The following is a 27,700-nucleotide window of genomic DNA, read 5'->3' as shown; positions in this document are numbered from 1 at the left end:
ACTGCACTCTTTGAGTGATTCACACACACAGACACACTTGTGATCCTACGAGGTGTGCAGTACGCCCCCTTTAGAGCGTAGCCGTTATTTCGCCGTCGCCATATTTTACCCACAGGTGTGTCTTTAAATGACGAAGGACCCCCCGTCCCACCTGGAGGACATTGTCAGGTGTGCTGCAGCTTTAGCTACTGGCCTCGTGCACACCTGACTGTCAGACAACTTCTAGAAACTTCATACGCTAAAGAAAGGAATCTTGACCAGCAGAGTGGGCTGAAGTCGTTTGTGGGGCGCCGGACCCCCAGATATCACACACACGCCAGCCTCGGCGTTCAAAGGTCTCCTTTATTTTGGCAACATTAGTCCTGAATACACACAGATGACTTCATCCGGTCAGAGGCACTTGGAAGGCTTGGAGGGGTCCGGCTCTGGTGAGGGGGCGTACAGATGCCACCAGCTGTGGTCCTGCCAGACACCCCCAGTTCCATGCCAGTGGAGGCCCCTGCTGTGCCCCCCCCCCCCTCGATTGTCTGAAGGCACATTTTTTTTTTCCAAATCCCGGTTGTCCCCGAGCAGATACCTCGCAGAGGCTAATTGGATGTTGGCTCTCGCCGAGCCCGGAAGTCACTTTTTGCTTTGTTAGTAATACAAATCGGATTAAGTGACAGGCGTACAGATGGATGAATAAAGTGCAAACGTCGTGGGTTACGTACGATAATAAGCGCCTCCGCTGCCACTTCCACCATTCTTTACTGCTGGAGGCGGATGAGCTCCAGTAAGCTGCGACTTCCAGAAGTTTCCTGTGGTATTCCAAGCAGAGTTCAAGGACGCAAGCTGCGGTATGCGACTGGAAGAAAGGCCGCCGCCCCCTGGCCCCACCCACCGACCTCTGACCCCAGGAAGTGCGGCTCACGGTCAGCTCGGCCTCAGTCCGTGTCACTTGTCGTCGCTGACCGAGCAGTCCTCTGAGATCTTCTCCTCGGAGCAGCTCCTTTGGGAGAGCTTGTCCATCTGGTCGATCTCGCTGAAGCGCTCCGCTACGCACTGGGCAGTGAGGCGGGCTTCGGGGTCGTGGTCCCAGGACTCGGTGATGGTGGAGCATATGAGCTGCAAGCCCTGTGGAGAGGAAGAGGAGCAAAAAAGGGTGAGTGAAGGGGGAGGAAGGAAGGAAGGAGAGCAGCCTGGCGACTTTCACACCTGTGTGTGTGCTGTGAGAAAGTGTTTGCCCCCCTCCTCCTCGAGCTGATGAATGACTTCAGTTCTTTAGACAATATGTAGAATTTGGAACCCGAGGAACACCAAGTCTTAATTACGAATCAGTGTCCGGCACCTGCATTGCGAAAAGGTAATTGCCCCCTTAATACTCCAGCCAGCTCTGTTCATCCAAACCTCCCCCTCACCATGGCAGTGAAGTCGTCCCTACAAGAACAACGTCAAAGGACAATTCCTAAAGGTCGATGAAACTGTGCCATCAAGAAAGGGTGGCAGGCAGGAGGAGTCCACAACCCCACCACAGTGCGAGCCATGCCATCATCTCCAAATGGTGAACAAGAAATCCCAGAAGGACATCAAAAGAACTGCAGGGCTCGGTAGCCTCAGCTGTGGTCAGGACTCCCACAATCAGAAAGAGACCAGAAGAAGATCAGGGTTCATGGGAGAGAAACAAGAAGGAAGCCTCTGCTAGCACAGAGGAACATCACTACAAAGAAAGGCCTGACAGTCCTAAGCTGTAGATGACACGGGGCCTGTGGGGTCTGGCATTGGACAGGACGGACCAACAAGAAGACATGGTAGTGCTAGTGTGGTGGTGATGATGATGATTCAAAGATCAAGCAGGAATTGTGAGCTTTACTGGAATATTCCCAGTTGTCTGTCCATGACCTGAAGCCGAAACGTCATTGGGTTAAGCAGCAGGTCGACAACTGAATGGCGCAGAAGGCTTGGAGTGGCCAGTCAAAGTCCTGAGGCCGGACCGGAAACAAGCAGGTGACAATCTACCCATGTGGCCAAATTCAAGAAGTTCTGCAAAAGAAGAGTGGGCCAGCGTTCCTCGCCAGTACCTCAGATGATAGGACAGGTTTAGTTTTGCTGCCATTGACGCCTCAGCCAAGTATTGCAACTAGGGGGGCAATTACCTTTTCACGGGGGTGACGTAGAGGTGGAGAACTTTGTTTCACAGAGTTCAAAAGTGAACTGTGTGTCCCTTGAGGTCCTGTTTCTCCAATACTGCATTATGTCTCCAAGATGTGAGGCCGTCCATTTTGGAGACTGGGAGGGGGGCAAAGACTTTTTCACAGCATGTGTGTGCACCGACAGACCCTCACAGCAGTTCATTCATGTACCCCTTATTGAACCCACGTCATCTGCTTCAGGATGTGGGGTGGGGGCCACAGGGTACCCTGGAAACAAGACTGGGGGGCACCAGTCCATCAAGGGGCCCACCCACAGCAGGCCAGCCTACACGTCTTTGAGGTGTGGACACTGCTGCCCCCCTGCCACCCTGCTGAGTCATCTGCAGTTTATGGCCAATTCTTTGTCGGGCACAATTCCCCCTCCCCAGCCCCCCAAGTACAGAGTCATGGGAGGCTGTAGCCCATCGTGGCAGCACTGGGCACAAGACAGGCATTTGAGCTGTTTAGTGTGTGCCAGCTCATGAGCAGTGCTGCCATGCCAACCATGTCGACAGGAAGGGTACCTCGTGTTTCTGCCAGCTGTTGGGAATCTCTGGCCGCCCTCGGTCTCTGACAACGCTGTCCTTCATGCTCTCCACACAGGGGTGCTCGCCCACCTTGGAGCCAAATGGAGGAACGTAGTCTTTGACATCTGGAGAGAGAAGAGGAGGTTAAGGTTGGCAGTTGTGCCCTTCAAACAGTCAGCCCCTTGTTTAATGTAAAGCCATGGGCATCCAGCAGTGGCAAAGGGAGCTGGGCACACCTGAGATAGTTTGACTGATCGATAGATAGATAGACGTGAAAGGCACTATATACTAAACTGTCAGACAGAGTGAAAGGCGCTATATAAGAGATGTAGAATGCCTCATTTGTCCCAAGGTGGCCATACCAGTTACGTATGAGGAGTCGAGGTGGTCTTTATAGGGGGTCTGGCCATTGCAAGTAGGTGTTGGTTGGAGGGATGGGGTCCACACAGATGTGACAGAGTCAAGTGACAATATGGAGTCAAACATCAAAAAACAAATACAAGTAGAGTGTCAGTGCAGGAGAAGAGGGGGCAGCGTGTAGCAGTGAGGCGGGCATCTGACGAGGCAGAGGTCTCCTGGTCCAATGCCACCGCCCGACACCAAGTGTCACACAAGGCTGCTCACCGTATTCTGCGGCTCGTTTATACTTCACTGGCAGGGCTAAGCTGGGCTGTCCAAAGTGGAGGTGACATTTGCTTCTGTCCTGGTGACTTCCGCCAGCGTACACCCCGAGCACCGGGCAGTGAAGGGGCTCACTCGGGTGGATTGAATCTGCAACCTTGTGCTGTATCCCAGTGGCAGAGAGCGCCCCGGACCCCTCGAGTGGTGAGATTTGAACCTTCGTATCTCCTGCCAGTGCAGAGGGTGACGCAGGGGGCTCTGTGAACGCTGGCTGGACTTGCTGCCCTTACACTCGGTGTTGTAGTCTTTCTGGTAGCCTACAGGGGGCAGTGTGTGCTTGTCACTTTGACCTCAATTCATTGGTTTTTGTTTTTTTTTTTTTTTCACACTGGGGACATTGTGACTTGAGGAGGTCTCCATTACCTTAAAAACATGGTGGACTGCGGTGTGTGCATGTGGGGTCAGCCAGTAACGACTTGTCCCCTTCCCACTGCCCCTCAGGCTAAGGGCCACATTATGAATGCTGCCACAACTCAGAAGTGGTCTGCAAGTGTGACATGTGGGAGGGCCACCGACCAAAGAATGCTGCAGTCACACTTGGCACAGATGTGTCATTCACACTTTACTGGTCTGTGCCAAGCGTGGTGACGTCCCTCCTGGCCACACCATGCGCTGGCCCTCTGGCAGGGAGTTTGGACATCATGATGCTCTGACATCAGGCCCCCTCCTTATAGAGTGCCAGTCCCTGCCCCACATGCAGGCTGTAATGACACCTCCTCCTATCCTTGGTGGCAAAGACAGAATACTAGGCGCTATATAATGTGACTTGTGCTTTGGTCACTCCAGAGAAGGCATCAAAAGAAGACGCCGCCTCAATGGCTGCCATTTTTGACTTGGCGTGAGGACACAGGGAGTAGCCACGGGCGTACGCCATGAACAAACCCCAGACAGGATGGCAGTGCCCAGCAGGGGGCACTCATGCAGATTTACAGTCACACGGGTGGACTTCTGGCCAAAGCCTGTGCTGTGGCAGAAGGGCTTGGGCAGAGACAGCAGTTGGCATATCATTCATTGGAAATCGCAGTGCCCGAAGCGCCAATGTGCCCGATGATCCTGGCACTCGGTGGGGGTGTCATTCTAATAAGCAAATGGGCACTTTCAAGGTGTGCAGAACACAAAGAGGTTGGAGTCTGTGGGCCGATTCCGTTTGTTCCTCATGCCCACCACCTTCCTGTCCCACTTGCACCTCCCCTTAGTGACAATTCAGTCCTTGAAATTCCAGCTCGTCTACTCAGCTCCTTGTTGCCCACCGCCTTCTGCTGGTGGGCACTTGATGTGCATTTTTACAGTTCACTCCTTTTGTCGTGACAGAACCCCACCACCCCCAGGAGTACCCTGGTGACCACTGGTCAGCAGCTGAAAGGAGATGATCCCACCCAGTGACCTATAAAGGTGGGCACAGCAGGACGCTGGACAGCTCATAGGAGAAAAACAAGTGAAGCCCTGGACTGCTGAGCGACCCCTAGAGGTGGGTGGCACACACAGTACAGTGCCATGTCTGACATTGTCAAGTCTGCTTAAAACAATTCAGGGTCATGGTGGATGGGCACAAGGCAGGACCCAATTCTGGTTGGGGTGCCAGTCCATCAACGTGCAGACACATGAAGCCAATCCGCCTAACCTCACGGAGTGCCCAGCGGGGGGAACATGCCAAGTCCAGACTAACGATGGCCGTGCCGGGGGGGCAGGGGCATTGACTGGTGTTCATCCGGTGATCCGTAACTGAGGTGCCAAGTGCCCGTGTGTGTACCCTTGGAAGAACACACACACACACTCTGCTGGTCAGTTTTGACAGACACTATAAAGGAAAGGCACTATATAGTATCTAGATTGACAGATTTATAGAGGATGGGCACTACACAACTGGTCAGCCCTTTTTAAAAAAGATCATTTATCAGATAGCCTGTGCCTCCACCAGATGCCCTCGCCCCACAGAGGGGGCATCACAACCCTCGCTCTCTTACCTCCGATGGCACTGCAGCGAGATGTGATTTCCCAGAGGACCAACGCCAAGGAGTAGACGTCCGACTGCTTGAAGGACTCAATGTTCTCCAGGTTGATGCGGGATTCCAGAACTTCAGGAGCCATGTAGCGGGCAGTGCCAACCTGGCAGAGAGACGGAAGAGGAAAGGGGTCAGACAAAGAGGATGGCATCATGGCAGTCTCAGCTGAAGACCCTCTCTAGCGGTGTCCCCTGCACTCACACCTTCCCTCTCCTGGATGACCCCTCCATGGCACTGTACCATGTGTCGATGCACTCTTCTATCCTGTCACCCTGTCCCCATGAACTGAAGCTACTCCTCTGCTGGCAAGGTGGCCACAGCTCGGTCAATGGTGGGCATCTGCTTCAGTTTACCTACCAGGTGCCTGAATTTGTGAATGGGGGAGTGTTATGGACCCTAGTTTGTAAGCCCACCACAAGGCCTTGAGTAGTCCAATGCCCTGGACCCTGGCAGCCTTTGCCAACCCCATGCTCAGCTGGCATCCCTGCCTAGCCTGATTTGGGTCATTCAGGTGTGAGGGCAGATCCCGAACCCAAAGGAGGTAACGGCCACCAGAGGGCGGTGTGCCCAAAGGAGGTAACGGACACCAGAGGGCGGTGTGCCCGCAGTGGGAGGCATCTCACCTGACCGCTGTTGGCCAGATCGTCGACGGACAGCGAGAGGTCGAGCCGCAGGGCCAGGCCAAAGTCGCAGAGGCAGCAGGTCAGGTCGTTCTTGACCAGGATGTTGGAGCTTTTGATGTCCCGATGGACGATGGGCACCTTGGGCCGGCCGCAGGGCGTGTGGTCGCTGTGAAGATGAGCCAGGGCGCGGGCGAAGGAGCCGCCCAGGTAGCAGAGGTCGTCCCAGCTGAGGATGTGGTGCGTCAGGTACTCCTGCAGGTTGCCCAGGGCGTGGTAGGCGGTGATGATCCAGTACTGCTTGTCCACCTTGCGCTCCTCGGCCGTCAGGAAGTGCAGGATGTTCTCGTGCTTGAGGTTGATGTCTGAGAAGATGTCCTTCTCGTTCTTCCAGGAGGCGTACTCCTCGTAGGAGAAGATCTTGACGGCCACCGTCTCGAACTGCTCGGCGGTGCTCTGCTTCAGCTTGGCCTTGTAGACGGACGCGAAGCGCCCCTTGCCCACTTGCAGGTCCAGCTCGATGGGCAGCAGCTCCAGGTTGTGGTTGATGTTGTTGGCCACCGTGGAGCTGATGTCCGACTGGTCGTCGTCCGTCATGATGGCACAGCCGTCGCTGCAGTCGTGCTTGCGCTTCTTCTTCTTCTTCCACTCCTCGTTTAACTTCTTCTGCCGGATGACCCTGTAGCGGTAGAAGGCCAGGATGACCATGACAGCGATGACCAGCGGGGGCAGGAGGCTGATGGCCGTCACCATCGGGATGGACAAGGTGGGCTTTTCTGCTAATAAAGAGAGACAGGTCACACGGTTGTCACCGAGCTTCTGCAAATTTGAAACAAAACAGACCCCTAAAGCACAGCCAGGCATCACCCGGGCTCATATGCCATGCTGAATGGTGCCATAAAAAAATAACGCCTTCATCCACCTGTCCACATGCCAAGCAACCTAACCATAGCAGTGCTGGGCACAAGGTGGAAGCCAACCCTGGACTAGACACAAGTGGCATCAACTTGGTGCCATCTGACATGCACAGCTCTGTCTTATACAGCAGGGTGGGCACAAGTGCCACCCAGGCCACTGCACCAGAGCGCCACCCTGGACTCGTCCTGCCATCCTCACAACATTCAAAGTGGCAGAAGCCCAAGTGACACTCCTCCACATGTCCTCTAGAGGGCGCTCCTGCATTCCTATGCACTCCATATTGGCCGCGTCACTCAGCCTGGGCGGTCAGCTGCTCAGATGGCTCTCCGTTCAGGCAGCCTGAGGGCATTGAGCTTAGCCTGGCATCATCAGGGGCCAAAACAAGGGGCTTGGAAGGTGGGTGGTCACCCCGTGTGAGCCGTGAAGGCGGACCAGTTTGACCCGGCCGGGAATTTCCCTGCAGTCACGTGCCCGCTAACGTCACCCCCACCGCGGAAGGCATCTCTGGAATTCTCAGTGTAGTCCATATATGGGCATCTGTGGAATTGGCCAGGGGTGGGCTGGAGAATCCAGGGCTGTGGAAGAGCAGGGAGGAGGAGGAAGAGGAGGAAACAAAGCCCCCCTTACTGCAGAGCTTTGAAAGGCACAATATAAATACCCATTTGGACAGCTATGGGCAGATGTGTAAGGCGCTATATGAAAAGTATAACGGCAAAATCTTGGGCAAAAGGAACTGGCGTACACAATTCAGACACAACTGATGAAAGGAGCCCCTCCCTCTGTGTCACATAGCACCCTCCAGCCTGTGTGTGCTGTCCCCTCCCTCCCTGGTGACGTCACTTCACCAGCTGTCCTCCCCGTGTCTCCCGTTGTGCTTTCTGCTGCTCTTTGGGTTTGTTGTGTCTGTGAGAACATCGGAGAGCCCCTCGCTACTTGATGAATGGCAGCTGGTGCACCGAGACAGATGTGCCCACTCGCCATCTGCACTCCAGATGTTAGCCCAGGGTGTCCAGACAGCTGTCTGACACAAAGGTGGCGCTAGTGAGGGCCCCTTAGCTTCATGCCAGTATGGCGCTCACACACACATGTCCACGTTTGTGCCACGGGCCACTGCGAGCACATTGTGAAAGGCGCTATATCAAACATGCCGTACACCGCCAACTGTAAAAAAATAAAGCTAACCAGCACCTGATTACACCATGAGGGGTCTTATGAATTAAAGGAGCCGGGGGTGCAGCTGGGGCAGGCCAGGACCCCCACGCTAGGACCCCTAGGTCAGATCTCGCCAGCTGATATGGAATTTTAAACCACAGACTCCAACATGACTTCCTGGTACGAGCAACACGCTGACCCCCTATAATGAGGAGCGGCATGGCAGTTGACTTGAAAGGCGCTATATATTCTGTCTCAAACATGAGAGGGCAAAAACAAGGCATAGTAAGGACTCACTCTTTATAGTGCCTTGCAAGTTACCACTGATTGATGCCCATGTGGCTCAGCGGGCAGCGCCAGGACCAAGTGCTTTACTTTTTATATAGTGCCTTTCTCCATGATGGGGGAGTCTGCCTCATTTATGTTATTTAGCTCCTTTCATCATCATCATCATCATCAGAATGAGTGAACTCCAGACACTTAAGTCTTACTGCGTTTGAACCCGGGGGTCTCCTGTGCTGCAGCTGGTAGTGAGGGGGGGGCGGTGGGGGTTTGAGACCACTAAAGGGGGTGCCATTTAAATCCACCCCTCAGGTGCAGTCTGTTGGGTAACACGGATGTCAATTCGACGGCTCGTCGCTGCCAGCTGTCTGCTCCCCGGCCCACCATATCCCACTCAGACAGGAAACCACATGTCTGGGACTGCAGCGGGCCGTCTAAAGCGGTGGGCCGAAACGCCGATAAGCCGTCACAAGCCTGTCAGTGCCTGACGTCACATAGGCAAACGCAACAGGTGTTAGGGTGGGTATGGGGGGCAGTGGCAGACCCCAGCCCAGTAAGGCCGGGGGGGTCATAATGAGGATGGTCTGATGATGCCGATGGTGCATAAAGAATAAAAAAAATGAAACGACAGGTTTAACTAATCGTCATATAGCGCCTTTCAGGAGAACCTCCTCAGTGCCCACGCAGCGCCTGTCATAGTTTAAACCTACAGTATATAGTGCCTTTCACAACGGTCTGCCCAAACATTAATATCTTGGATCAGGTAGGCCTCAGCGAGAGGCACGCAAGTCCCCCCTTCATCACTGTAGCCAGGGCAGGCCTGGGTGGGCTTCTGCGCCATCCAGTTGGCACCTCACCAGGGCAATGCTACTGAAGCCCTAAACGGCTGACTAGGAGTAACACATGAAAGGCACTATATAAAAGCATGTGACTGGCCCACGTGTCCATAGTGGGCACAGATTGGCCTCACACTTTGTGACTGATCGGGCACAGTGTTACTGGTGCCCCACTGATTACCTGAACAGGGGAGGTAGTGTCTATCCTGGCACCACAAGGCGGTAACTGGACTTCTCCAAACTGCATCTCGCCAGTGCCATCCTGTACATCAGGGTAAAGGATCGGGAAGGGAAAACTGACATCAGATGGCCTCAGGTGAGAAGGGCATCGGGTTACCCTCATCAGACTGTGAGATCACCCATTGCAATTTAGGCTGGCGCCAGTCAGAGCCTGAGGAGATGTGTGAAGTCCGGGCGGGAGCAGCAAGTGCGCAGCGGGCACTGAAGTCAGCAGAATGGGAAAGACGGCCAAGCTGGGCAAGAGCAGGGGCACTGGGTAAAGCAGGTAGTACCAGGCAGACCCGCACTGAAGCACAGATGGCATGGCACCTCCCCACCAGACACCATGATGCACCCTCCAGAGCTTGGACCCCAGTTCCATTGGCAGCCAAGATGATGCTGGTGTGAGGTCCTCCTGGCATTGTGGCAACGGGCATCAGAGACCTGACAGACTGGCATGTCCCGGTGAAGTTCTGGGCCCCACCAGCTTTGAGTCCATGCAACCCTCGCCTGGAGAAGTGGCTCTGAAGTCAAGACTCAACACGTTGACCCCTGAGCCACCAGGGGGCGACTCCATCCATGGACACCTCGTTGAGGCCACAGGGTCGAGTTCAATGTTATGTGGGGGTCCCAAAGCATTGGCCCAGTAGGGGGCACCACACTCACACTTACTTATGTGGGGCCAATTGAGAGATGCTAATAGACCTAAGAATAGGTCTGTGGGATGGGGGAGAAAAATGGGACCACCTAGAAGAAAGTCGACCCAGCCAGACAGAACAGTGTCTGAGGGGCATTTGAACCCAGGGCTACAAATCTGCGAGGCAGTGGCATTAAGCACTGAACCATCATGCTGCATGGCCTCAGTCGTTGGTGGACGTCCATTTGAGCAGTCAATCAATCAATCAATCAATCAATCCGACCGACCGACTGACCACTGGGCCAGCGGCTCACCCCATGAGCTCTGATGGCAGCCTGTCACTCATCCAGGTGACCTCAGGTGGCAGACACCACTGGCCGAGATTAAGGACCCTGGCAATCCTCACTTTCAGGGTGCTCAACCTTACTGATGTTTGGGGACAGGTGGCCTCCAGCAGCACTGCTGGGTGTGGCAAAAGGCGCTATACGCGAGCCCCCTGTGTGTAAAACTGGCAAGAAAAGTCGCCACCCAGGGCTCACCCTCCGTGAAGTAGATGACGTTGTTGCACTCCTCCTCACTGCTACAGGAGCACAGGTAGAACAAAGAGCCCAGCACCTTCTTCTCCTTCATCCGGCATTCGGTGTTGTTGTAGTCATCCAGCATGAAGCCATAGAGGGGCACCGCGGGGCTGTGACACAGGGTCTCCATCGTCACGTTGCTGTCATTCTTCCTCCTGAAAGAAGGTGGGTCTGTTAGTAAAGGTGTATGTTATATAGCGCCTTTCACCCTACTCAAAGTGCTTTTCACAGTGAGTGTGGAGCCACTTTCACCTGTCTCTCTATCTATAATATAGCGCCTTTCACATCTCTCTCTCTATCTACTGTATACTCCCTCTCATCTATCTATCTATTAATTGATTATATAGCACCTTTCATCCACCTTTCTCTCTCTTTCTTTCTTTACCTCAGACTGGCCAGTCAAGCATGGCCGCAGTGACGTTGTGCCAGGCAGTGTCAGCCATAGATAGCTAAGTTCATGAGACTCATTAATAACAAGGACCACTAGGGGGCAGTAGGGGGACAAGCCAGTGACTGGTTTTTTGGCCCCCACTCACCCCAAATGACCCTCTACTGAGCACGATTATGGGATGTAACTCGGGTTCTCTGGCAGGTCCAGCTCACGGTAACAGTTTGCGTGTGTCCACCAAAGCCAATGCTGGTCAAGCGGGAGGCAGAGGACTGGACCAAAGCCTGGATGGCAGGGCGCAGTGACACAAATCCCCCAAAGTCATGCACTGTAAAGTGAGCCAAAATGGAAGGCGCTATAAAGTGGCTTTGCTGGCCACAGGGAAGCTCAGAGCATTGAAGAGGTAACGGGGCGTGGCCTCATCAGAGGGGGCGGCACTGGGCACGAGGCAGGAGGTGACCCTGGGTAGGATGCCAAGTGGCTATCACCTCACAACACCAAGTGCTTCCCAGTTCACTGGCCTAGCAGGGTGCCAGACCATAGCTCTGCGCTTTAGCTGAGGATGGCATGACCTTCTTTTTATCGGACAAGGCTCCATTTTTTAAAGCGCCATTCCTGTCAAGTGGCACAATTAACCAGTTTGAATAAATCCGTGTGATCAGCTTCAGCTCTCGGTTTGCACCCACTTCTCATCAAAGCAGCTACCAGGACAAGTGAGTCGCCCCCTCCAGGCCATCTTAAAGGATGGCAATGGAGGCCAGCGGGTGACTGGCATGGCCACTGGTGGGCGCATTGCAGTATGATATGAGGCAACGCTTTCTGGGATGAGTGGCAGGTCTAGGCTACCACCAGGGGGCAATATGCCCTGGCATTATGAATGGCGTAAGAGTGAAGAGGTGACACTACAGGGCAGCACACGGACCCAACTAGGGACAAGGGTGACGTATGACAAATTGAGGGAGCCAAGGGGGACTGGCAAGTAGCAGCAGATGGCAGTGACTGGCAGGTAAGAGAAAGGCAGCAATCCAGAAGCTTCTGTGGAGCGATGGGTACAGGGAGCCTCGCTTAAAGGTTCATCCATTGCCAGAGATTTGGACTGCCAGGCGGGCACGCTTGATGGGGCGCCGCTATTGTTCTTAGCCCACCCTTATCATGAAGCCTATGAAGGTCAGTCATTATGCTATGCCTCCCCACCCCCTTTGAGCTTAGCCTGGCATCAGTGGGCACAGACTGGGCACAAGTGCAGGAACAGGTGACACGGGGACTCCACACACACACACACGCATTACCAGATGGTGACGCAGACTTCGTCGACCGCCGCACAGATGGCGGTCTTCTTACACTCGCTCGTGCACTTGTCCGCCCCGTCACACGTCGAGTCCTCCAAGTCACAGAACTTGCAGAGGTTTCTGATGACAAAGTCACCATGGGGGTACACCAAACCTGGAAGAGAAAAACAAAAAATGAGCCCCCACTTCACGTGGTTGGTGGCCACTTGCAGAAAATATTCTGTCAGGCAGACTTTGCACCATATAGCGCCTTTCAGACCCAGAAATCAGGAAGTGACTCGCCCCACGTGTCTGGAGGCTAAGTGGGCGTGGCCATATGCTGCGTCTCAGCTGTCACTGTCCTATAGTGCCCCTCACTCAGCTGGCTGTCACTCAGGGTGGACCCTAGGCGCATGGTGGCTGAGAAGGACCACCAGGGGGCGCCAACTGTACCCTCACATCTATTTGCGTCTCTTCATGTGCCAGTTGTGCTTGTCACTACAAACTCAAACGAGATGGGATGTGCCCCCTGAATGTTAGAGGGCAGGTGACAGGAGAACATTTTTGGGCAAATAGGGGGCAGAAGTGAGACCACATTACTGACTGGAAGGCGGAGACTGGCAGGTGGGCCGACAAATGACAGCTCAGGGCCCCCTGACTGGGCACTTGAGGGGCTGCCAAGAAGACATTTGCATACTCAGGGGTGCAGAGATGCCAGGTGCCACCACAGGACATTCCATACTGATGTCCTTATAACACGAGGGCATCTCACTAGACTGCGGGGCAAAGGATCAGTACGGGGATGGCAGGGGGCAGGTAGGGTCCATCACTCTCGTAGTTAGGCTTCAGTTGTGGGCTCTCCTTGGCATTATTGTGGGCATGGAGTGTCCTTCTAATAAGGAGAGCAGAGCTTTATGGAGACAGGCTGTGGGTGGCATCCAGCCATTTTATGGTTTTTATTCTATCCTGAAATGTCAGCAGGGGATAATCAGAGACAGGATGCCAGTGCCTGGCAGGGCACATTCACACACATGCCCATCACTGCTCATGTGGGAGGAAAGCCACAGTGGCACAGGCAGTATATGCAAACTCCACATGGACAGTGAGCTGCCTGGCATTTGAACCCGAGTCCCTGGAGCTGCGAGGCAGCGACTCTCTCTGTTGTGTTACCATGGGTGACGAGCCTTAACAAAAATGTGCTGAGTGCACAACAAAAGGACTGAGTAATGCCAGGCGCTGTGGAGGTGAGCAATTAGGGGGTGAGTAAGGCTGGCGTGGTGACGGCATGCCCCCCGGGGAGGCCCCTCCCCCCACACTCTTCATGAGTCACACACAGAGAGACACGGGTCCAGAGCCCAGGAAGACAAAAGACCCACAAAAGCAAGCAAAACAAACGGAATGTGGTGCCCACCCTGCAGCCCCTACAGAAAGATGGAGTGGTGACATTAGGGGGAACGAGGATGTGACATCAGCCCCCATCAGGCAGCACCAGAAGCAGAAGAGCAGAAGCAGCGGCCCCCCTCAGTGTGCGTTAGAGGAGAATTGGTGCCTTCTGTTCAGAAATATAGCGCCTTTACAGCTGTCGGTGTTCTGGGCACTACTGTGCCTTTAATGCCCGTCACTATATAGCGCCTTTACGGCTGTCGGTGTTCTGGGCACTACTGTGTCTTTAATGCCCTTCACTATATAGCGCCTTTACGGCTGTCGGTGTTCTGGGCACTACTGTGTCTTTAATGCCCTTCACTATATAGCGCCTTTACGGCTGTCGGGGTTCTGGGCACTACTGTGCCTTTAATGCCCGTCACTATATCGTGCCTTTATGGCTGTCGGTGTTCTGGGCACTACTGTGTCTTTAATGCCTGTTACTATATCGCGCTTTTACGGCTGTTGGTGTTCTGGGCACTACTGTGCCTTTAATGCCCTTCACTATATAGCGCCTTTATGGCTGTCGGTGTTCTGGGCACTACTGTGCCTTTAATGCCCTTCACTATATAGCGCCTTTACGGCTGTTGGGGTTCTGGGCACTACTGTGCCTTTAATGCCCGTCACTATATCATGCCTTTATGGCTGTCGGTGTTCTGGGCACTACTGTGTCTTTAATGCCCGTTACTATATTGCGCCTTTATGGTTGTCGGTGTTCTGGGCACTACTGTGTCTTTAATGCCCATTACTATATAGCGCTTTTACGGCTGTCGGTGTTCTGGGCACTACTGTGCCTTTAATGCCTGTCACTATATAGCGCCTTTACGGCTGTCGGTGTTCTGGGCACTACTGTGCCTTTAATGCCCTTCACTATATAGCGCCTTTATGGCTGTTGGTATTCTGGGCACTACTGTGCCTTTAATGCCTGTCACTATATAGCGCCTTTACGGCTGTCGGTGTTCTGGGCCTGTGTACTCCACCAGTGTGTGAAAGGCGCTCTATAAACCCAAAGTGTTCTTATCACACGTCACCTCTCGTGTCCTGTTATATCGCGCCTGTCCTGTCACTCTCATATATTGTGGCCCGTCGTTTGATTTGATTTGATATTTCTATTAGAGGATGCTGCCCGTCAGTCATTACTGGTAATCATTCGTTTCTGTTCTGCTTCACCCTCTTTATGGCGCCCTTCACGTGCCACTCCCTGATGTGGCCTTCCATCTCCATTGCTCTTTTTTTTTTACTTATCCTAATTCTCTGTTTATAGCGCCTTTGGGGGTCAAAGCCCGATGAATTTTGGCATAACACACCGTTAGAGCTGCTTTGGTACCCCCCCGCCCCCTGCCCGCACGTGAAGGAAGGCCCTCCAGCTTATATGGCACCTTTAAGGAGGCAGCAGACAGGGGAACAAGTGCAGACAGCTGGACGGACGGAGCCAAGCACCTCAAGTGGGCCTCAGTGCCCCCCGGCATCGGGCACCCACATGAAGCTCGGCATTCCAGGGCCCACGACGGCTGCCACAGCAGCTCCAGCTGGGAGAACTGGCTGTGCCCGCCGCATTGCTTTTTATAGCTGGCTAACCGCACCTTCCGTTGAAAAATCACAAACAGGAAATTCAGCGCCGAAAACAACGAGCTGGCTGGGGGGCTGCCAGGAGCCCCTCGTGAAAGCTGTGAAGCCGCTTTACGTCTGTATGGCGCCCACTCTCCAACACACGGGCTCGTTCTTGCTGTCCCCGATTGTATCGTCTGTCACTGTGCCCTGGGTGGTGGGCACCCTCAGTACGGGGGTCTGCTCAGGATGTCTGTTGATGGCTTTTATTGTTGTTCTTCTTCTTCTTCGTATTTTTATCATCTCATCGCTTTTCTTTATTGGTGCTGTCTCTTTAAGTCTGCCTGTGGTTCTCGTTCTTTGTGAGAGGAGCCCCCCCCCCCCACTCTGACATCACCAGGCCCGGGCCCCGCCCCCCTGGCTATTTAAGGTCATTCCTGTGACCTGTCTCGTTTAATTTGAGCTTTCCTTTTTAAATTGAATTTGCTCACAAGCCAGGGGTTGGTGGTTATCCTCCCTCTTGTGGACATTCTGTGCTGTTTTACCAGCTTGCCACTGTTGGGGCCTGCGGTGGCGGAAGCCAGCAGGTCGTAGTTGGGGTCCGGCTGAGTTCTGGGTGGGTTACTGAAGTGGCCTCACTCGCACTGTGCCTTTGCTAAGACTTCACGTCCTGACAGCCAGGGGGTGCTCCAGCACTCCGAGGTGACCCGAGTGGGGAGGTGAAGTCGGGGGTCCAAGGAGGGCGGACGAAAAGGGAAGCCAACGGTAAAGTCTGCCGTGTGAAGAAGAGCCAAAGTCTGAAGGTGGCCGTTTTAGTGCAGAGGTTGATGATGACACCCTGTGGTCACGGGGAACTGAAACCTGCAAGCCACCATTCTGCATGTCAGGCCGCCGGGCACCGAGTCACATGCAGAGGCATGAAACATGTCCCACTCCCACCTAAACCTTAGACTTTCAGCTGTTTCTTTGGGGTCTTCATCAGGGTCCTCCACGCCACTGAAAGGCCTGAACGAAGGCACTGAAAAGCGCTTGGCAGACGTGGCACCACTGGGCAGATGAACCTGCCGACATCTTGCAGGCCCTCAAAGTTCTAAGAGAGGGAGAGGAACCCTGAAAGCCCTGGCCACCAGTCAGAAACACACTTCAAAAATCAAAGACAAGAACAAACAGAAGGAGCACCAGAGGGCACACCAGCAGCTGCCAACATCAAGTCGGGGACCCAAACAGAGCCAAAGCAACGGCAGGAGTCGAAATTCACAAATCTGAGGAACAGCAACGTCCCCTCGGTCAGCCTGCAAGGGGGTGTGGTCAGAATGGTGACATGAGATGGGCGTGGCCAAAGCCGTGACACCAGAGGGGCGTGGTCAGAGTGGTGACACCAGAGGGGCGTGTCAGAGCAGTGACATCAGGAAGCCCTGCCCCATCCACTGTGACAAATAAACAAAACAAAACGAAAAGACAACAAAAGAATGTTGTAAAGGTGCCAGTCACCAGGACAGATGGCAGCAGATGCCAGGCACGGAGGTGACAGCCAAAGTGTGCCCTCTGGCATCTGGCGTGCCCCCTTTCATCATCTCCAGTACCATGTGATGCCCTGGGGGCAGGAACATCCATCCCTCTATGGCAGGAGAAGGCATGATGGGGTTCCAGCGCTCCTCCAGTGCCACCCTTACGCACTCCAATTGGGTGTCACCAGTACTAATCAGTGCCACTCACTGGCAATACAAACAATGAAGATAAGAAAGGGCTTGGGGACAAGAAGAGCAGACAGCGGGCGCGGTGCCAGTCTCAAACAGAACGTCTCCCTCAATCAGCCCAAGCCTACAGGTGAAGGTGAAGCCCCCCAACTGCGAGAACAGTGCAGCATAGTCAGTGGTCACGGACTGAAGATAAGGGGGGCAGAGTGGCACTTAAGAGCGATGCCATAGGGGTGCCAACCCAGGAAGGTTCCAGAAAGAATCTTCAATTCCTTCACAGGCGCCATAATGACACATGAGAGGTGCTAACAGGTTTGTGTGTTTTGCCCACACCTTGGGAGCCATCGCAATGCCCAAAGAAGCCTGCCCAGAATGAAGGGGGTCCTGGAGCGCCAAGGACACACAGCCCAGAAAAGTGCCACTGAAGAGCCAGCTGAAGGTGGTGAGAACCCGAGTGTCTCTGATGTGCCTGACATGCCAGCGCGAGTCACACATCCGCAGAACACAGAGAGCCAGGTGCCCACCTCAGGTGCCAACACGCTGCCGTTTTACCTCCCCTCGAGAACCGCGCAGATTTCCAACATGAAGGCGCGTAAAGAACAGCAAAGGCCAAAGGCAGCGCTCGGCCCCACCGCCCAGCTGGACACGAGAGGGGCTCAAGGCGCTGCCAGCTGGTTCCCCAGAAGACAGAAGGGCCTCTCGGTGGTGGCGCATGTGACAGCAGTTGACGCACCCAGCTGTTGGGGTGACCGAAGGGTGCAGGTGACGGCTGGCACTGAGAGGCAGGAGGAGTGGATGCTTCACTGGAAGGGGTGACCTGGCGCTGCCATCCTCGTGCCCGCCAAACGAACAGAAACACACGGGATGCCGTCACGAGTCCGTGCCCGCATACGCCGCAATGAAAGCCAGCAGGGTGACCGACGAAAGGGAAGGACGCACACACAGCAGACGTTTCTCAAATTTGCCAGCCAGCTGTTTCCATTTTTCTCAGTTTGGCAGGGCGGCTGCAGCGACAGGAAACACTTGTTTGGAGTGCGCCGTGCCAACCCGAAATGTGCGAAGACACAGCAGTTACGCTTCGTGGGGACGATTAGGCCAATAAATCCGGATCAGCGGTTTGACTCTTTTATGAGCCCCGGTGGCGATGTCACACACAGCAGCACTGAGGGGGGGGGGGGGGCTGCGGTTACCCCAGATGGCTTTCGGCTCAGCAAACGGGGCGACAGCGTGACACAAATGGGGGACATCAGCGAGCAGCCGCCTGGCGGGGTCTGGGCAGACAACAACTCGAACGACGTCACCAGTGAACGATCACAAAGGCGGGCTTCGGCACATGCGCTGCCACATGAGGAAGGGCGCAGACCGCGAGGGGACAGCCAGGAGGGGACGTGCCAGTCCGACAGCCAAACACTGAGCTCCCGCACGCTGGCTCGCCTCACTTTATTACAATTAACGGAACAAAACTCGGGGCGCGCAGACTCTCCGTGAAAGGGCACAGCCGGGACCTCCCTGGGCTTGAAGTGTTTATTAGAGGGGGTTATTGGACCCTGGGGGTCAAACACACGACAAGTCTAAAGAATAAGAGGCGGAGCCTTCAAAGCCACTCCTACCGTAAGGTGGACTCGGGCAGCTCACGACATGCCAGGGCGGCATCAGGACGAACAAACATCGCAGTGCTGGCACTGCCACCCTTGGCCCACCGGGAGGAAAAGGCAAACTGCGTATTATATAGCGCCATTCACGCAGCACCGCGTCACAATGCGACTTGCAGGACGTTCAGTAATCAGGCGCCAGGCTCGGGTTTTATGTTACTCTTGAAACGCAAACAGCTTGGCAAACAGATGGGAAAGGCGCCATATAAATAAATAAGAGGGGCAGCACTAGAGGGGCTTCTTCAGAGCGATGCCACGTTCTTGAGTCCCTAAAGAAAGACCCCTGCAGGGGGCTTCCTAAGTAACCCAGTGCCAGGCCCGGTGCAGGACTTCTGCATTTCTTAAAATCGCGCTAGGAAGCCTTTAAAGAGTTCGGTCTTTTTTGTCACCTATGGGGGGCTTTTTCATAGACCACCCATCCTTATACGCCTTCAGAAGCCTTTGTCCAGCAAACCACCCAACCCAGTAAAGTGCCATTCTCACGAGTGGACCTGGCACCCCGACTCCTCGTCCGCCGTGTCACTTGGTCCCACTTTGGTGTCCATCTTTTTTTTTTGTGAAGTTTCAGTTCTCCGCTAAACGGACACAAACGTGACGTCCTGGTGACAACCCTGGAGAGCGCCGCACCTGGACACCGCACATGCGCAGTCCGCTGTGTAGACGCTGATTGGTCAGATCTGGATCGGCGACTTCTGATTCATTGAAAGACGTGCCCGCCACACGGCGACTTCTACGACGAAAGGACTCGTAAAAGGGGGGCTGGGTTGGTAAAAAATCAATCGGGCAAAAATACGTGATATGGGGTGCCTGCTAAAGCCACCAAAGTCAGCCAATACGCCACACGGTCAGAAATGGTGACAAACTGAACCCTTGTGCAGGGCATACATTCAAGGGTGGGATTCATTTGGGTGGTCACTTGTTATTGAGGCAAAAAAGAAACTCAAACAAATCCATCGAGTTTTTAAAATGTGCCAAGCCCCCCCCGGGGACAAATGAAGGACCGTCTCTGTCTGTCTAAACGGCCAAGGCACTGGACATTGTCTCCTGAGGTCTCACGGTGACATTTGCTAATGACAGACATGCTTGTGCCTCACTGGTACCCAAAACATAAAACGCGGACCTCGAGGAGAGGCGGTCAGGAGCCCCCCGTCAGCCCGGCCGAGGGGACTTTATCCAATTGGACCTCCGGCAGATGAAGTGACACCATGGCAGTGGTGGCTTTTGAGCCCACACCCTCAGGTTTGCGGTCCAGAGCCTTTATCAGTGCGCCACAATGCCAATGCCTTTCAGATGCCACTTAGTTGGCACGATTTGAACCTGCCCGAGGATACCCCAGTGGGTTTCACATTGGGGTCACACAAGTCTGCACCCGAGGGCTCCCTCTAGCTGACTGACTGGCTCTTGAAATGGCCGGGTGGGTTAAACATCAACAAGGCCCTCATGAATGGCACGGGAGTGCGGCAAGTGCCCGACTTAATGGAGGCTGGTGCCAGGGTCGGCTGCCTTCACGCCTGCACACACGCATCAACTTGCCAATCAGAACTAAGTTGGCCAAATCTGCTCGACATGGAGCACTGGCATCGTGGTGGCACTGCACTCGGGCACTGAGGCCGACGGATTTGGCCCTGACCTCTACATCCCCTCCTAAAGGCGCTATAAAGGTGCCATCAGCAGCGCCCCATACCCCACATTTATATCAAACATGGCACCGAGGGCAGAGGAGGCTGCGCGGACTCACTCGCGCTACGGAGACTTCGCGTCTGTTTGTCACTGCGCTGCTGACTTGTTTGTCACTTGACCCGCTGCCCACAGTACTGATTGACAGCAGTCAAGTGACAACTGACCAGAACGGCGGTCCTGGCACTTCAGGCCAGCTGATCAGTTGTCGCGGCTAATCTGACATTTCTGTTCTCTTTCGTTCTTTCTTCCTTTAAACATGTGGTAGTAACAGCCGCAGCTGAAGACGTGAGAATGTGAGCGCCGAGGAATGTACAGGCGCAACTGGGGGGCTCAAAGAAGGGGCGGCGAGGCGGGCGATCCTTGGACACCAGACGGGGGCTGCGGGGCTGAGAGCGGCTTGCCTGTTTTTCCTGGCAAAATACTTAAAATACAAAAAAAAAAAAAATGAAAACGCTCAGAAAGGCCTGGGGGGGAACATTTAAAGGGGCAAAGCCGAAAAGAAAAGGCGCCCGCCCGCCCGCCCGCCCTCACGTCAAATCATCCGCGGGCCTCTTATCTCGGTGGTCCCACGCGCACTTTATCTTCAGCACATTTCAAAATGAGCTCACGAGGCACACTCTGCAAACCAGTGGCTCGGACATGGCGCCCAACTGGGCTGTGGGGGTCCACTAACGCAAAAATGTGACAAAGGGGACTCTCTGCACGTCAAGATGGTCCTTTGGGCTTTAATAAAGATCAGAAAATGCGAACAAAACCAAAATCTGGAATGGGTGGTAGGCCACCGAGTGGGGCACAAGTCGACCTGAGCTCGAGTGACTCACTGGGGGGGGGCCATTTAAAACCAGGACCCCTTAGTGCTGCACACATCTGTCAGATCGGAAAACAAGTTCAACAGTCCCAGTAGGGAATTTAGGGGCAGCGTACAGAAAAAAAAAAAAAGAAACAAGATACAGAAACAAATCCTACAAATGATAGATAGATAGAGTGAAAGGCACTATAAAATGATAGATAGATAGATAGATAGATAGATAGATAGATAGATAGATAGATAGATAGATAGATAGATAGATAGATAGATAGAGTGAAAGGCACTATATAATGATAGATAGATAGATAGATAGATAGATAGATAGATAGATAGATAGATAGATAGATAGAGTGAAAGGCACTATATAAAGATAGATAGATAGATAGATAGATAGATAGATAGATAGATAGATAGATAGATAGATAGATAGATAGAGTGAAAGGCACTATATAATGATAGATAGATAGATAGATAGATAGATAGATAGATAGATAGATAGATAGATAGATAGAGTGAAAGGCACTATATAATGATAGATAGATAGATAGATAGATAGATAGATAGATAGATAGATAGATAGATAGATAGATAGATAGAGTGAAAGGCACTATATAATGATAGATAGATAGATAGATAGATAGATAGATAGATAGATAGATAGATAGATAGAGTGAAAGGCACTATATAAATGATAGATAGATAGATAGATAGATAGATAGATAGATAGATAGATAGATAGATAGATAGATAGATAGATAGATAGATAGAGTGAAAGGCACTATATAAATAGATAGATAGATAGATAGATAGATAGATAGATAGATAGATAGATAGATAGATAGATAGAGTGAAAGGCACTATAAAATGATAGATAGATAGATAGATAGATAGATAGATAGAGTGAAAGGCACTATATAATGATAGATAGATAGATAGATAGATAGATAGATAGATAGATAGATAGATAGATAGATAGATAGAGTGAAAGGCACTATATAATGATAGATAGATAGATAGATAGATAGATAGATAGATAGATAGATAGATAGATAGATGAAAGGCGCTATATGATAGATAGAGACGTGCAATGCACTTTATAATAGACAGACAGACAGACGAAAGGCGCTATATGATAGCATGACAGACACGCCGCCTAACTGATATTAAAGGCGCTGTATTATGATAAGCTACTGTATAGTAGATGAGTATAAATGTATACATGGCACTATATAATGGGTATATTCTACTTCTACCTATGCAGGAGGAAGCACTGAATTGCCTGCCAGCAGTGGGCACAAAAGCCCCCCAGAGGTGCCCTCTTAGCTCATTGTGGTGGAATGAGCCTGTGCCTCACAGAAGCTCCCAGAGAGCACCCCCTGGAGGGCATGGGGAGGATTTGGCATAACGGCAGCCACTTTGCCACCATCCACCACAGCTTCCAGGGTGCCCAGGGGTAGCCCTGCGGTGGGCCGGCTTTCCTGTTCAGCCATTTTGTGTTGTTTGAACTCGAGTTGCGTCCCCAGGAGACCACGGCGTAGGACATCATACTCCTGGCTGCTGATGGGGCCTGGTAAGGGTCTCAGCGTCTTTGTGGGGTCTTCATGCAGATGGTTCTTTTGGGAGCCGCTTTGGCAGCTTTGTGTTTGTTGTGTTCAAGAGTGCCAGGTGGCGCAGTGGTTGGTGTTGCTGCCTCACAGGGCTGGTATTTCAGATGTTAACCTGCCCCTGTCTTGGTGGACTTTGGACTTGGGGTTCGCAGGTCACATACCATAAATGGGGGTCTCCAGACTGCAGAGGATGGGCCTCCTGCTGCCCAAACAGCCAATCCTATTTAGACGCAGTGTGTTTTAAAGAAAAATAAAAATCCTGCCGGTGATGAAAACAGAGCATAAAAATGAAGTGAAGCGTTTTGTGGAGTCACGGCGCTCTCTCTCACACACACACACACAGACACACACTTGGTCAAGTTTGAACAGGCAATGACAAATGAAGTGACACGTCGGTGTGGCCTCCCTGTCACACCCAAACAAATCAAAGTGGGATGTGGTGCCACGCCGTTCACATCCCACTACTGACACCACTGTGTGACCCCGAGTGAGCGACTCACTTCACCTGCCGGCGCACCAATCGAAGAAACAAACAAAGCAACGGAGCCGACTGAGCCTCGGATGGCACAGATCCCCTCGGATCGAGACGCCTGCACAACAATTAATGTTCACAAATGGGGTCCTTTGCTTTAAATGCCAGCCCCACTCAGAGACGTAGCTGGCACTGCCACTCCCCAATTGCCTAAGGTTGACTTTAAAGAGCATGAAGTGTTTTCACAGCATTCAAAATGATTTTCGAGAACATCTGCCAATCGAGGGACCCTCTCAGTTCACTACACCTTCTGACTATCGAGATGAAGAGCAGACATAGTGGGGCTTTTATGCGGCAGGTGCCAGGCGCTACTTCACAACAGCAGGCTCCTCCACCCCCAGATGGCTTCCAAGTCCCTCGTCTTATTTCAGAAATGCTGAGCACTTTTATTTGCCACTTTCACTCTCCATCCATTTTTCTGTAACCCACCCATCCAGGGCAGAGTGCCAGGGCAGGTGGAGCCCAGCTAGACAGGCACTGGGCACAACGACACCTGGACGGGGTGCCAGGGCCAGGAGTAAAGAAGCTGAATCGAGTGCTGGTCGCTGTTATGGTTAAACCGGACTGCTCAGCGCATTGCCAGTCCAAGGTGGCGCAGCACGTCACCCATTTGACTCCTGCCTGGTCAGACCCAGTGAACCCAGTTTGAATTCCTCAGCTAACCGACCTGGAATTTGGACACCAAACTGAAGCACGTCGCTCCTACGACAAATCGTTATTTTGAGTCCTAACGTTTGTAATGGGGGGGGGGCTCCATAAAATAAAATTAAGCAGTTTTAGAGCAGACGAAGTTTTTCTATAGAAAGATCATTTCTGCCATTGCGCTCCTGTCGCAAGAAAAGATGCAAAATAATGGAAGCGTCATTCTTGTGGCAGTCAGGGTGGCGCAGTGTGCAGCCCGCAGCCCCGCTAATCCCGAGCAGTCACTCGCTCGCGCTCGCGCGCGTTCACGCCGTAGATTTCCCATGCATAGGCGCGCGTCCGCTGAACCTGCAGCCCAAAAGTGCGCAGCCGCGTGCGTCAGTGAGTGGGCGGGTGGGCTCTGTGGTAGAACCCCTGACCCCCACGGTGTTACGTAACTCTGTCACACTTCGAGTCACTGGGCGTCTCCTTGGGTGACTCGTCACGAACGAACTGCCCAGCCAGCCGTAAAGTGACGAGTCGCGCGCGCCGTGATGTCTGAACATCTTCAAAGAAGACAGACGGGGACAGCACGCGACATCACGAAGACAATCAAACTTGACGAGAACAAAGTGCGTTTGTGGAAAACGGAAAGCGTGGGCCGCACGTCTCTGGTCTTCGTAAGTGCGCTCGGAGGCGCGCCTGCAGATTCCTACACCGCGACAGTCCCTCGTCCACGTCGTCATTTTGTTTGTTCATTTTCACGTTGTCCTTTCCTGTCGGCACCCGCGTCTGTAACGTCATGGGCGCGCATCCCTCTTGGGGTCACCTCGGTCTCCCACCGTGGACTCTCGCACAGCGCAGGCGCTCACGCCGGGTGGTCAAACAGAAGAGCCACGCGACTCTGAAAGGGACAGAGCCACTCGCCTGCTTAACACAACGGGGCCGTGCCTGTCCTGACAGCCTGGAGCTCGAGGCAGGAGCAGCCCGTCCACCTCAGGCCAGCGCCCGCACCATCAGACCCTCGCAGACGCAGCTTCTTTGTAGGGCCGGCATGTTCTACCTGTGCTCCTCGTTAGCGCCAGCGCTCCTCACGACAAGTCATTAAAAGCAGATTGACGATTGCAGATGGCGTGCACACGCTCTCCTGCTCCAGGCAGTTCCTCCTGGGGCTTGATGGAAGTGAGAAGTCACACAAAGCTGGTGACACTTGGTGACCGGGCGACTGGCATGGCAAGCGACACAGTCCTCTGGTGACAGGTCCGCCTCTGGTCATAAGATGGACGCCTGCCTGGTGGCTTCTCCAGGTCTAATAATCTCGTGGACATCAGTCTCCATTACATTAAATATATATACTGTATATAAATAGATTGTATTTAAATCGGGGGGGGGTAATATCCGCAAATTAAACACACCCTTAAACCGACATTCCGCTGCTCATCAAATGGGGGCGCTGCTCCTTTACTGGGTGGGGGGCTTCTATTGCTTCACAAGGCGCCACTTCATACTGCATTTGAATTTGTAAAACTTCTAAATATTTAGGGGGAAATCTTTCATGTGTGGGGGGCTACCTAGCAGGTCGTAACAGACTAAGAAAACTCGGACTCGGCCGGTGGGGTCTCACGGTGAGGACCCTCCAACACATTTATCTAAGTAAAGAAATAAAGGGGTCTTTCTGGAAACGTCACGTGGACGGGTCTCTCGAGTTCCCCTATGGCCTCGTTCTGAAGACCCACTCGCGCCCCTTTAATATTTAAGAGCCGACTTATAAAACGTGTAGCGTTATGTTGAGGTGCACATTTAATGGTGCCAGGACCACCGGTGCTAAGGGCAGGCTCAGCTTCGGTGTGACCCTGACTAAAGTGCGAGTCGCTGCTGCGCAGTCGCAGTCTCATGTTGTAGCTCGCCAGGCTCGGAATGAGGCGTCAGGGAGCGTAAGACACTCGTTAGATGCCAGGTGCCCATGTAGCGTTGGCACGTTGTGCCCATGTCTGCCTGTGTTTCCTCCCTCACTTGCGAAGTACTAAGAGGGTTGTTCCATGCAGGGCCTTTTGCTGCCTCGCGCCCAGTGCTGCCAGGATAGGCTCTGCCCCCCCAAATCGGGAATTTGATTCTGGGTGTTGGGCTTCAGCGTATGAACGGATAACGGAATCTTCTGAAAAAACGGGGGACCAGATCCAGAAGCGGAGCAAGAATACGAGTATGAACGGAGGCGGTTTACCGTCGAGGGTACCCACGTGGAAACCCCCCACCGACGCCCGCTATACTGGTGTAGTTGTAGCCCCGCCCCTCGAGATTCCGCTGAACTAACGCTTTTCAGACTATCGAGAAGTGAAGGTGCGCGGAGTGAGACGTCACTCAGGTGCCCAAAAGCCCATTTCCTCAGACGGTGCCCACCGCGTCGCCGGGTCATCGCGCCCGCACCTGAAAGTCACCGCGATCACAAACCAAAGAGCGATCGTTAGGACATGAGCGACAGGGGCGACAATTTCAAAACTCAACCAACCAACAGACGGACAGACAGACAAAGTGACACCGCGACCTGAAAGGACGCGAGGCGACTGCTGAGCTGCGCCATCCGAGTTCCGCCCCGGCCCCAAGTTGACTCGTCGAGCCTGGACGTGAGCCGCCCCGCTTGCGTAGCCCAGACGGAGACGAGACGGACAGAAAGAACAAGCAGAGAGCCCTTAAGAGAACTCACCGGGCACGTCGAGGGGAAGCGCGGAGCAGACGCAGGCTGTCAAAGTCCAGAGGAGGACGCGGAGCCGCAGGCGAGGCATCAGGACCGCTCGCTGGCATTCAAAGCTCAGGTTAAAGGGGGTCTCCGGTTCAAATCCCCCCGCCCTCCATACTCCTGCGCTCTCGGGCTCTCCGACATAAACACGCCAAGTGAGGGTCTGCCCGTGCAGCTCCGTAAAGACGCGGAAGCCCAGTGACTCAGAGACGTTCTTCACTCAAACAGGAAATCTTTAAAAAAAAAAAAGGGCAGGGCTGTTTAGGCCCCCCCCCCCCCCCCCCACCCTCCTCCTCCCCCCCCCCTCCTCCCAGCCCCAGTAAGCGCTTTTTTTGGCTGGCTTGCCCGAGCAGGACGGTAATGAAAGCCTTCGCACAAACCAATATAGAAAACAGCACTTTTGGAAATGATACGTTTGTGTTAACAAAATGGAGCGCAGCGTCCGCAACGAGGAGAACCGTCGAGGGCGGGGCTCGCGGCCACTTGTTTATGTTACCCTTCAAGCAGAAAAAAATCCAAATAAACCATCAAGACAATTGGAGACCACCGGGGGCCCCCCAGTGTGCGCACCTGACGACGCCTGCCTGGGCTCCGCTAGCAGCCCCCCCCCCGTCCCCCTTCCCATTTCCTCCGCTCAAATCTCGGCACGCATCCTGTTGAGCAGCAGGCTTCCTTCCCTGGACTGAAGCCCACGGCACCTCCCGGCTCGGAGTTAGGCTTCAGTTCATATAGCGCCATGCCTTTCACCGCAGGGGCCGCCACGAGGCTGCGCGCATGCTCAGTGCCTGCTGAACCCACCTACCTGCCGGCCTGGCCGCCCGCGCTCGCCGCGCGCACTTTGTGATCCGCTCCGTTTATTTGCTTTTACTCTTCTTGATGAATGAAGCCATTCATCGGGCGTCTGCGTGAGGACACGTGTGTGTGTGTGTGTGTGTGTGTGTGTGTGTGCGCACCGGGGTCGGGCCTGCTGCACGACAGGTCGGGGATCGCAATTCGAGGGTTTTAGAGCACCGGACTACACACCCAAGGCACCTGATAGATATGGGGTGTGTGTGTGAAATGGCAGCCTTGAGGTTTGATATAGCGCCTTACATAGCGACTACCACCCCAAGGCGCTTTACT

At 53.5% G+C, this 27,700-nt stretch overlaps 1 protein-coding gene across 2 annotated transcripts; it reads right to left on the bottom strand.

The window, feature by feature from the left end:
• Positions 1 to 559: 559 nt before the first annotated feature.
• tgfbr2b (transforming growth factor beta receptor 2b) lies at positions 560 to 26,799 on the bottom strand. Of its 2 annotated transcripts, none has more exons than XM_028817846.2 (7): positions 26,546 to 26,799; positions 12,299 to 12,452; positions 10,583 to 10,776; positions 6,003 to 6,775; positions 5,341 to 5,482; positions 2,693 to 2,820; positions 560 to 1,113 (listed from the first exon to the last, which is right to left on the bottom strand). In XM_028817846.2, the coding sequence occupies exons 1-7, from the start codon at positions 26,622 to 26,624 to the stop codon at positions 934 to 936; spliced, it is 1,650 nt and encodes a 549-aa protein (XP_028673679.1). In that variant the 5' UTR covers positions 26,625 to 26,799; the 3' UTR covers positions 560 to 933. The 2 variants fall into 2 exon arrangements, with proteins under 2 accessions (XP_028673679.1, XP_028673678.1); XM_028817845.2 differs by having other exon boundaries at positions 6,003 to 6,778; positions 26,546 to 26,798.
• Positions 26,800 to 27,700: the final 901 nt, after the last annotated feature.

The sequence above is a fragment of the Erpetoichthys calabaricus genome, chromosome 13, assembly GCF_900747795.2.
Source record: "Erpetoichthys calabaricus chromosome 13, fErpCal1.3, whole genome shotgun sequence".
NCBI lineage: Eukaryota > Metazoa > Chordata > Cladistia > Polypteriformes > Polypteridae > Erpetoichthys > Erpetoichthys calabaricus.
This window is presented reverse-complemented; position numbering and strand designations above follow the sequence as displayed.

What these genes read in the sequence shown, in the direction of transcription:
- tgfbr2b (XM_028817845.2), bottom strand. Translation starts at nt 26,624, where the DNA reads ATGCCTCGCCTGCGGCTCCGCGTCCTCCTCTGGACTTTGACAGCCTGC. An exon ending in GAAGTCTGCGTCACCATCTG is followed by an intron (nt 10,777 to 12,298) that starts GTAATGCGTGTG and finishes ACCTTCTTTCAG; the next exon opens with GAGGAAGAATGACAGCAACG. An exon ending in TCGCTGCAGTGCCATCGGAG is followed by an intron (nt 2,821 to 5,340) that starts GTAAGAGAGCGA and finishes TTCTCTCTCCAG; the next exon opens with ATGTCAAAGACTACGTTCCT.